The 11460-nt window shown below is 41.4% G+C and overlaps 1 protein-coding gene across 8 annotated transcripts in view; it reads right to left on the bottom strand.

Annotated features, from left to right (window-relative positions):
- Positions 1 to 341: 341 nt before the first annotated feature.
- Positions 342 to 11460, bottom strand: part of LOC140538602 (3',5'-cyclic-AMP phosphodiesterase 4C-like) — a 93430-nt gene continuing 82311 nt past the window's right edge. For all 8 annotated transcript variants that reach the window (XM_072661239.1, XM_072661242.1, XM_072661241.1 and 5 more), the window contains 9 exons: positions 8990 to 9083; positions 6640 to 6812; positions 6391 to 6489; positions 6121 to 6285; positions 5928 to 6027; positions 5604 to 5758; positions 5378 to 5500; positions 5105 to 5287; positions 342 to 4687 (listed from right to left, as the gene is read on the bottom strand). In XM_072661239.1, coding sequence (XP_072517340.1) covers positions 4256 to 4687; positions 5105 to 5287; positions 5378 to 5500; positions 5604 to 5758; positions 5928 to 6027; positions 6121 to 6285; positions 6391 to 6489; positions 6640 to 6812; positions 8990 to 9083 — 1524 coding nt within the window. In that variant the 3' untranslated portion in view covers positions 342 to 4255. The remainder of the gene's footprint in view (positions 4688 to 5104; positions 5288 to 5377; positions 5501 to 5603; positions 5759 to 5927; positions 6028 to 6120; positions 6286 to 6390; positions 6490 to 6639; positions 6813 to 8989; positions 9084 to 11460) is intronic.

Raw genomic sequence — 11460 nt, 5'->3', positions numbered from 1 at the left:
GATGAGGTCTAAAATATTTCATGCTAAAATATAATTCCTGGTATTAAATATTGACTTTGTTATCTTTTAATTGATGTTCTACATATCAGCGTTTGTTTTTCCTTTTAGTACCAGTAAAAAAACAGTTTCATTCATTTCAGTTAAGTTCCTGTTAATTAAACCTTAAACCGGTGCAAACCGGTGTCTCGCTGAGCTCTTTATGAAACCACACACACAGACAGCTATCCAAGAAATCTTTTTTTTATTGACATTGGTTTCTAGAGAGCAATTAACCTGAATTAATCTGGATGTTTTGGCTTTGAGAAAAGTGGCAAATGAAGAGGTACACGTGGACACGCACAGGAGTGGCAAAAACACCTTTATCTGACAGAGCACTCGGGCTCCCTGGATCAAAAGACACAATTTCCTCGACAAATGAACGGAACAGAAACAGGCATTGGTTTGGACGTTATCAGCACAGGGAATAAATAGCACGCTTTGCACATCAGTAAAGATGAAAAAGACAGGAAGGTGACGATGAAAAACAACATACTAGAGATACGGACCAGCCTATGTGCCAACTGAACCCTGGCACTGAAGCTCTCTCCCACTGTGCAGGTTTAAGGCTGAAGGAGGACTTATCTGAGTGAACGACAGTAGTGTGCTGAACTTGCCATGGCTCTGGCTTAAATAACACGTTTAGTGTTTGCTGTATTTAAAAAAAAGGAGAGGTTTCTGCATTTGATGAAAATCATGAGATGTAAAGTAAAAAGACACTTCACTCATTTCATTAATCTTCTTATCCACTTTTCCTGGTCAGGGTCATGGTGTGGGTCCGGAGCCTACCCCGAACCATTGGGTGCAAAGCTGGAATATCCCCTGGACAGGGCACTTACACACTTACATATACAAGCAATTTAGCATGGCCAGTTCAACTACCGAGTGTGTTTTTGGAAGGCTGGAACCCAGACAGTGACCCAAGCGAGGATTAGGCCCCTCAAACTATGCGACACATGCAGTACCTGTGGTATCACTGTGAACACACTCAAAACACTGAATTCCAGAACTTCTACCCATATTATCATTTTCAGTCAGTCTGTCTGTAAAAAACTGTTAATGTGTACATGCTGTGTGTGAGTGTATGTGCAGTTTATTCCAAAACAAATGAACTAAACACCTGATGGAAAAAAGCTACTGTTAAACTGGAGTAAAAGTGGAGATATCACCAGACAGCAGGGAGAGAGGCATTCAGTCCGCCGTCTTTTCTTACATCCTGGTTTGTCTCTAGCCCTTTAAAAGCGCTGTAATTATTTGTGGTTCGGATTCCTAGAGTAGTCCTAGACTGTATATAAAAACAAACAAACAAAAGGGTGAGATCAAATCATGAGTCACCGTCTGACAACACTTAGTGCAGTCTTAAAACTGGGTTCTTTGAGTGATGCAATTGAAGAACTACTTTTAACTGAATAAAACATTATGTACAGAACCTTAACATCTATTTCTTTAACCCTTTAAGAGGTTCTCCAAACTGTTTTTTACAGAACCAAAAGTTTTTCTATGGCATTGCTCAAAGAACCCTTCATTGCACATTTAAGTTTCAAGTGTGCAGTGTAAGTGATGCACTGAACCCAGACAACATGCTCATGTGGGGCTCACATGGGTGGAACATAGGCTAGGTGGTTCCAGGTGGGGATGGACTCCAAGTGGGTTTGTACACATGTTGTTACAGGGACCCAGTTGGGCTTCCTAAATGGGCCCCATAGTTACAACCCACCTCAATGTCACATGGGTCCCATCTATGCCCCATGGCCCATGTGTAGCGTAAAACCCAGATGGGGTCCATGTTTAACCCTTCGTAGTCCCATCACTGACCCTAGTGGGACCCTGGTGGGCATCCATATGTGAGGATAACATGAACAGAACCCATGGATAGAACTAGCTGGTTTCCAGTTGGGCTAATCATACAGGCTGCACATGATACAAAAGGTCCTTGGATTGATGCCATAGAAGAACCACTTTTGGTTGTGAAATGACAAACCATTTTCGTAATAGAGATTCTTGTAGTGTGTGTGTGAAGAACTGTTTAAAGGTCTAAGAACCTTACCTTGATGTAAAAAGGTACAAATTCTTCAGACTCACAAACGTGACTCTTCTATGGCATTGCTCGAAGAACCACATGAATCACTTTTGAGTCATTTTCAAGAGTGTAGTTGATTCAGTGTACGTATTATGTGATCATGTAGAAACTGCAGAACTGGACATTAGGTAAAACAATAAAAACAAACTGTACAAACATGAGTGTAAGTGGTGTTTAAGGTCAGAAGATGACACAAACTGGTACCCCTGGATATTTATCCCAGCTGTACACAAACGACCCATTATCATTGGCAGATTGGTTAGGTGTCTAATGGGTCACTGAGAGGAAATGTGAGAACAGTGGAGTTTTTAATTCCACCTACAGTCCTGCATGAGTCACTGCATCAGAGGTACAAAAATAATATCAGAGGACACTGTTCTTGGTGAAAATATTCATTGTATGCAAAGAAACATGTATATCTGTGCACCCGTACTGGCCATTTCATTAGTCCAAGGAACTCTAAAACAATCAAAACAACTCAGAATTGAACTCCAGCATCCCACAACTTTAGACTTTACCTAGACAGAATATACTAGACTGTCCAATCCTAAATCAAATTAGACAGTAGATCACATTTTCACAAGTTTCAGATACTGTTCTCATCTGGAAAAACTACTCTCTATATTAAACCGTAAAAAAAGATTGTTTTGATAGGAAAAGTCATATTTTATAACATTTACCATTACAATAAAATTTACCTGTTAAACAGTTAAATACCCCAAAAGTAAAATTAATATGCGGTTAACTTCTTATTTGCTTTTCCTGATCAGGATTAAGGTGGGTCTGGAATCAGTGGGCCAGAAGCCTACACAGAATCATTTGGCACAAGGCAGGAACATCCCTAGAAAGGGTGCCAGTCCACTGCTGGGTACCATACACCCTCATTCGCTTATACACTCACACCTAGGGGCAATTTACTGGGACTTTGAGAGAAAATATGGGGGTAGGAGGAGACCTGAGTCTCCTAGGAGGTGTGAGAAGACCAAACACACCAAACTCCCTTCAGTGACCAGAGCGAGAATGAAACCCACAGCCCCAGGCCCCTGGAGCTGCAGAGCACACCTACTACCAGCACCAGGATTCTGCATTATGCTAACTAAATTTTGCCTACTACTGCTCACAATTCTGAGATTATGGGCCAAAGCAAATGTGAAAATGTCTGTGTGGGATTTACGTTCTACTTCACACGCCATGAACATTTTCGCTCGACATAAATAAATAAATAAATTAAATTAAATAACTCGAGCAGCTCTCCTGGCATAACTTTTGTACTGTCTTATGCAGTGGCTCTAGTTACCATCTCCATTAGTTTAACATGATCGGACCTTGTTTCACAATGTCAAGATATTTAAGCGCTCTTACATGAAATGTGTCACATCTACAATGTAAAGTCTTCCGTTTTAAAAACGTTTGCTAAAAATCCTTTTTACGACAACAAAATCACACCGGGTAACATACAGGGGTACCCTGCTACATTAAAATGAAACTATTATTCATATATCCTGAGGTTATTAGTGTCATAATTTTGTCTTTTCTCAATCTCATATTTGGTATGACTGTCACTGCTCATTCATCAGATCACTTCCAAGTGGCTAAAAAGTCTCAAAAAAATACAAATGAGTGCTAAATGAATTATTCACAAGATAAACGAACGTCCTAAAGTTCCTAAACTAACCGAACGGTGCAAAAGATCCTCGACCCTGTAAGGTTACCACAAATATTACATGGACTTTTCCTCTACAGACACTTTGTGCACTGTTTGAAGGAAGACTCTTTCTCAGAAGGACTCCTTGCCTTTGTCAGTAGACCACAAAGAGGCTGGTTCATCTTTACACCTGTCAGCAGTCACTCAGGTCACAGCATGATCAAGTCGGGTGTTTACAGAGCGCACTAGACATGAATGCGTCTTAAGAAACCAGGACTAAAAAGGCTTATTTGGCTTAAAACGAAAGCGTCTAACTAGTTGTAAAGGAGAAAGTAAAACGAGGAGTTGTCTCTGGTGTTGTACGTGTTTGTTCACTAGGAGTTGGCCACAGCCACGTTCAGCCCATCACAGATCAGAGCGTGTTGTTTTGGGGACACGTAATTTGGACAGCGGTGCTGGTTTCAGGCCATGCTACATGCCTAGTTTGCAGTCTCTTAGTCGCATTCTCTGCTGCTGTCCCTATCCGCTGTGTCAGGAGATAACGTCCTGTGGCACGGGCTTCGCATAGACATGGCGGCCAGACCGAGTGTGTGGCTGGGATGAGGTGATGGGGCTCTATGGTGGCTGTCCGTGGGGCTTCCAGGGCTCTCTGCTGCTGGCGGGCTTTCAGCATCCGACTCGCCCTCTTCCTCCAGTGTCAGCTCAAACTGAAACTTTTCTCCTCCAGCTCCTCCGGCTCCCAGAGAGCCGCTGCCACCGCCTTGCGAGTCCTGCTCCTCGGGCGTGGGCGAGGGGCTGTGAGGGATCATGCTCTGGTACCATTCTCTGTTGTCCTCCAGTGTGTCCAGGATGTCCTGAGCATCGGGGTGGACCAGGTCAGCCCATGTCTCCCACAGAGGATGCACAATGTAGTCTATGAAGCCCACCTATAGGCAGATGCACAGAAGTTAGTTAGCAGGCAAAGTAAGTGTAACCAGTAATCATATCCCCATATTTTACATGTATCTTTACATGTAAGTATGCTTATGTAACGTGTGTGATGTTATCCTTCATTTCAGATGACCATTTTTTATTTCTTGGAGTGTTTAGAAACTGTGCCTTTAAGACTTGTGTAAGACATGTGTAAGTGATCTTTGAATTATTTTGATCTGGCTTCTCTGTATTATGTGTAACTGTGATGTGTGACATCCATGATGAATTCAAAACAGCATAATTTCCATATTTGTAACTGTATAGATATAAAGATTCCCAACCATTATTTAAGCAGATATGTACACACAAAGTCTTGCAGAATGAATCTGAATGAATGGACTGTTAAGCAGGCAGTAATGTTGCTTTAGTACCTGAGACTTTTCCACTGAGGCAGTGTGTTTGTCACACATGGGGCTGATCTCCATGCCTCTGTCTCGCTCTCGATCGCCCTGTGTGAAATACTCCACCATGATGCGGTCAGTCCACTGCCGGTAGATCTCCAGAGGCTTGGTGGGGTTGCTCAGGTCAGCACAGTGGACCATGTTTTGGAGAACCTAAATCCACAGAACAGAGGAGAGAACTTCAAAAAAATCGCCAACAAAAAGCGGCATCATTATCTGTAAAGCCTGAGTCACAAATCTGACCTGAATTCTATCTGAGTAGTTATCCAGCAACAACACCCCAAGGCTTGTTACTTTCTTGGTCTCCACCATGGTCTTCAGGTCTGCCAGGAAATTCATGTGTTTGGACATATCGGTGGCTAACACCTGCAAAAAAGTCAAAGTCAGTTTCTTGTAAATACATCACAGCCATATGGGAAGAATAATGGACCCCATGCTGAGAAAGAGTTAGACGCAATCAGTGTCTCACCATGTCAATCACCATCTTGCGCAACGACTGCCGCTGCTTCTTGCTCAGGTTCTGGAAGATGTCACAGTTTTCCTCCTGTAGTAGTTTGAAGCCCACAGCCAAGTGGTGGTTCTCCAACACAGATGCATCATTGTACATCAGTGCCAGTTCAGAGTCTGATAGGGCAAAGAACAGTGAGAAGGTTAAACTGTTTGGAGTGAATCTGCATGCCACATGAATCTGATTATAGCTAAGTAAATTATTGTTTTGCTTCATGACTATATGACAAGAATTTCTTGTCAGTGCACAGACTTTTTTTTTTTTACACAAATAATAAAAACATACTGGTGTTAATGAGGAACTGGTTGGACACTCCAGGGTGATCAACATCATGAATGGCACTAGCAAACAGAGCAGCCATGATTTCGAGGTCAGTGAAGACGGCCTGAAATAAAGAACAGAAAAAATGTGGTCATTACTTGTATGTATAAAATCAGAGGACCCCCCCCCCTATTAGCTTGAATAAACAGTAAGGAACCTCTAGAGCAGGTGAGGAGAGCAGCACATGGGTGGACTGAACTACATCAGCAGCATGGATGTTATTGTGGTAGGCGACATCAGCATGGTAGTGGTCCTCTAAAGTCATCATGAAGGTAATGAAAGTGTCCGCTGGGATCTTAAAGGACTTCAGCAGATCTCGTTCCTTGAGAAGAGATGAGATGGGGTATAAAATAAGCCACTTTGCATACAAAGACTTCCTGCACCAGCAAGGCAATGGAAGCACAATGGAAAACGTTTTTTTCCATACCTGAAAAATGGTGTACATAATCACCGTCAGTGGCCGATTCCCTGAATGCTCTGCTATTTTGAAGATATCTAGGCCCCATCGATTGATGTCCTCAACTTCCTAGAATCAAAAAGCATGTATTCAAATGCTATTATCTTTCCACATCTAGATAACATGGATAGAACTGAAGAAGAAAACTGTAGAGACCTAACATGTCTTGGCAGAGGAAAGGGAAAATTTTGTGTAGTATCTGGAGAATGAGTGACTGACCTTGGCCAGCAGGCACTCATGCTCGGTGCTGACCCCAAAGCGAGGGATGCAGGTGGGGGCCAGACTGGGACTATGCGTCAGCTTCTTCACACCGCTGATCTGAGACATGGGCCGCCGCTTCTTCTCCTTCTCCTTGGCCTGCGGATGCAAGATCTCCACATCGTGCTGTTTTTCTAGAACACAAACACATAGCAATGATGATAGCAGTATGTGTGCATATCAGCATTACACCTAAAATCTTTACAACAGTAACTTCTCAAAAGATCTTCTCAAAAATGCATCCCTTTATGCATACCTACAACTGGTAACTGGCAATTTCTCCAATAATAACCATTTTATGCTGATAAATGACACTTTTGCTGATCCAACCCTGGCAAGTGTGCCCCCAAGTGGTTAAGAATTCAGTTTTGCTGCATCTCAGTTGAAATAGTGAGGATTTGTTCCTCTACTGCATCGCGTAGGTGGCGACCTTCAAAACGTTGACACTCCTACTGGTCGCTGCAGCGATGTTTAAGGCAGAAAACTTTCTCATTGGCTCCTTTCTAAACTCCCCTCTCCTCACACTTGTTATCCACTCAATAATGTGCATTTTTTAAATGTGCTGAACGGAAGGGTGACCAGCTGATTTTGAAGGTGGATATTATTGCTGTCACATGAAAACCATGTGACTCCAACATTGCAACTTTACAGTATAAGGAACTTCAAAGTCAACATAAGATATTATTCCAGGTCATTTTGGAGCATTTCTATTAGTACAGTCATCATGAAAGTTGGTCACAATGTAAAGAACAGCCAGATTTATGTTTTGTCCAAAAGTGAAAAATATATAAGCAAGGTTTTGCGGGACAGAGACAACATACTTTTTCTCAAAAGTTATATTTTGAAGTGTATCTTAATTTACTACAGTTTATTCCAGGCTATGTTGGACCATGTGTCCATGTGCCCTAAAATGTTCACTTAAAAGGCAGCTGGTGTTTTTAAAAGGGTGAAAAAAAATAACAACTGAAATATACTGTGTGGAGTAACAAGGCTTTGATATGACAGGAACAATAAAATAGACAACTAAAAGACTAAAATGTTAGCTTGCATAGAACAGTAATTAACCTGTAAAAAGCCAGAGATTTAGCAGCATTCAGTAACTCCTCTCACTAGTGTATTTTCCTCTCTGTGTAACCCAGTGCCACAGATTTCCTATCCAGGGAATGGTAAAATCCTGTACGGATGCTCTCTTTCACAGCATGGCTAGCTTCTGTCACAATATTACTTAAACACGCACTGACGCACACGCAGCCCGATGGCAATATTACAGTCCCCATGGCAACGTCAGACAATGTGTCGAGGAATGTTTCTGTCCCTTGAAAGCGCTCCCCTGTTTTCTCACACCTACATGCTCCATAATGCATCCTGATACCAGTGTTAGCAAGACTGTACAGTTAGGATATTATTTAAACAAGCACTGCCTTTACACAGACAACACGTACTCACACTCATACATGCTCACAGAACACTACAACAAACAGAACAAATTCAAACAGCAGTTAACATATTGACAAAGGTACAGGTCCCACTTTATAGTAAGTGTCTCTAATGACACTGTAGTTACACAGTAATAAACCAGGCATCAACAATGTAATTCCTAGTGATGCGTTCACTGTTGCATTACAGATGCATTACAGTGGTGCAGTTTGTGTCAATACACATCAACTTTAGTTTTGACTGCTATAATTACACAAGTATGTCTTTATAGCTGTAACAGCAGAATCTGAAGACAACTGACGTTGATACACGTGTAATTACACAAACTGTACTACTGTAATCTGCGTGACAGTGAAAACATCGCAAATAGTTATAGTAGTGTCATTACATGGTTATTAGCTACACAGTAGAAACTGGGACTGGTGAATATTTATTCTCATTTACATTTAAGCTATTTAGCAGACTTTCTTATCCAGAGCGACTAACAAAAGTGTTTTACTTAGCTAGTTAGCCTTAGCTAGTTTGTATGGGCTAGAATCAAAAAGATACCTCTAGATGCTGCCAAATAGTCAGTATAGAGACCCTGAAACACAATACTTGTATTGCACAATACATACACTACAATTTTCCTGAAACAAAGCAAGTAAGAGATGAGTACAATTGTAAGCCAATAATAATAAGTGCAACATTTATTAAAGCTATGGCAATCTATGTGATAATGTACAGTAATATGTTAAAGTGAACAGTAAATGTGTACAGGATCTACCAATTACTGTTTTAACGGAACTATACTTTTAATTTCATCAATATTTTTACTAACATAGAAAAGGCTTCAAACGAGCACCTCAATAACAATTTTTTTTAATACACTCACCTAAAAACGTGCTTGCTATAAACTCTGACACTTGATTTCCTGAGCGGCTCGTCTCTGACAGTTGCGTCAGCTCTCGGTTCAGCATCCTTTTAAACTGCACACAGGACACACAAACCATAACAACTGATTAGTTAGAGTCCAGTTACGACAGAGATGAAATTATAGGTGATAATGTTCAAATCAGCTGTAAGAGAAAAGAAAAAACATGTTAAATCAAACAGAGATCCCAAACAACTGTGCTATGTCAGCAGTCAGAATATCTTTATTCATGTATAGGAGTTTTCCCAATGGTTGTATGATGTATATACAAAGGTTTGCTAAGTATTGTTTTAATAAAGAGACACTCTGGCCAAGATAAAACCTTTAACCATCACTACATCTGTTGTATGGCACAGCAATAGCCTCTAGAGCAAACTTTGCAAGACTAGAACAACCCCCTTGAGGGAGAGCTGTGCTATGCTAGCAGTAATGATGCAGTATATGAACAAAAGTATCCAACTCTGTGTTTATTCATAGTTTCTTCCAAAATTAAGGCTATTAAAAAAAGTTGATCCTACTGTTGTTGGAGCATTTCTGTGAGGATTTGATTTAGCAACAACATTGTTAGTGAGGACAGGATGTTCAATGATCTCCAGCAAACCTCATCCCCGACATCACAATTCATCCCTAAAAGTATTGGATCGTGCACCATCACTTCAGAAAACACAGTTCCACTGCTCCACAGCTGGCATCAGGCATGGTGCCAATAGGTTCATGTGTATCTGCTCCAGAGAGTCCTATTCTATTGAGAGTAGTTCTCTACAGGGACTAAACAAGCTGCGTGGGTGTGCATTTGCACATCTGTGTCAGCAATGGGTGCAACTTAAAGCAGCTGAATGCATTCATTAGAAGTGGTGTCCACAAATATCCTTAGTGGTTGTATGATTCTCAGAATTGTTCTCAAGGTATTCTTTAAAAATGACAGTAAAACTAGAGAAATAACTTTGCAGTGTTCTAAAAAATAAGCATTGCATCTAGAGGATTTCCACATGAATACAAGACACCACATCAACACAGTTATGGCCAAAACTGACTGATATAATGTTTTTGGCGCAACAATAATCTAAAGAGCAGGACTAGAACCCCCACCCCTTCTGATGATGTATGATGATGTTTAAATCTCTATTTACTGTATCTGTAGCATAGAGACAATAACTTCCCTGTACTTAGTTCCTTGTACTTGTTGACTCAAAACACACTTATCATTGAAGCAAATGGGCTCGTGCTTAAGCTTAAGCAGCAGAAGTGTGTTTAACGGCCAGTACAGTGAATATAGGCCTGCATTTACATTAACAGCAGTACTCCCCAAATAGTACTAGTATACTGTATGCATCACATGTAAAGCTGTCAGGGAAAGTAGCGGCTAATATGCTGCCTGCATGCACACAGTGGCGGCTGTGTGAGGAGGCAGGACCCTCGATTCAGACTCGATTCAGACTGAGAGGAATGTCTGTTCAATGAATGAACCTTCTGCATCTCTGAAGAAGTTGTTATGTAATCAGGCATGTGGCTACGAGAAGGGAAGTCTTAAAACTAGGATCGCACACACACACACACACACACACACACACACCTATATAAGTGTGCATTCTATCCTCTGTGGTGTATTTCCATCGACTTCCATTAACTTCTTACTTTAGTTATACAATGTTCTGCCAGTACCAACCTACCCTAACTCTAAAGTCATCCCCAAACTAACCAAAAGGTGTTTCTACTCTGTCAGATGGATTTCTGAGCATTTTCCTAACAGGGATTTATAGCCATATGTCCCCACAATTGTCCCCACACACAAGTATGACTGTGTATACATCAAAACTGGTCATTTGTGATGTACGTATATACAGAGATATCCATCATACAATGTACACAGACATGTTGAAGAAGTGCAAGGTGCAATATTAACACTAGAAGACCTCTCTTAGTGAGTTAAAGGTCTGCATGCTGTGATGCTAGACTTGTTGAGCAACCCTTGGGTCTGCTTTAAGGGTGCGGCATTCAATCCTGTGCCTTTTCCACTAAGGCAACCCCTTATGTTTGCCCATGACATGAAAGCTTACATACGTATTCAAGCTCTGGAATGAGAAAGCATTCGATCAAGTGTGTGCTGGAGCTTAACATTTATTTCTTAACCTCACTTTAACAGCACTTTACAAAAAGCTTGTACCAGCACGGTGCTGCACTTACCAGAGTGAAAGTCTGACTCCCAGAGAACAAAAGATAAGCCTGTGGCACTCGGACACGTGTGAAGCCATGCTGGACGTTTAAGAAACAGTCTACAGAGTCCTTTCATTAGAATTCCACTGCAGTCTGACGGCACATGTAATCCAAGAGGAACGGCAAGAAAATTCCAGCTGAGCGCCAGGTGCTCCTGCAGCCATGAATGGTACGGACTGGACGGAAGCATTAAAAGCGCAGACAGTGAGGCAGTGTAC

This window comes from Salminus brasiliensis, chromosome 17 (assembly GCF_030463535.1).
Source record: "Salminus brasiliensis chromosome 17, fSalBra1.hap2, whole genome shotgun sequence".
NCBI classification, from domain to species: Eukaryota; Metazoa; Chordata; class Actinopteri; order Characiformes; family Bryconidae; genus Salminus; species Salminus brasiliensis.
This window is presented reverse-complemented; position numbering and strand designations above follow the sequence as displayed.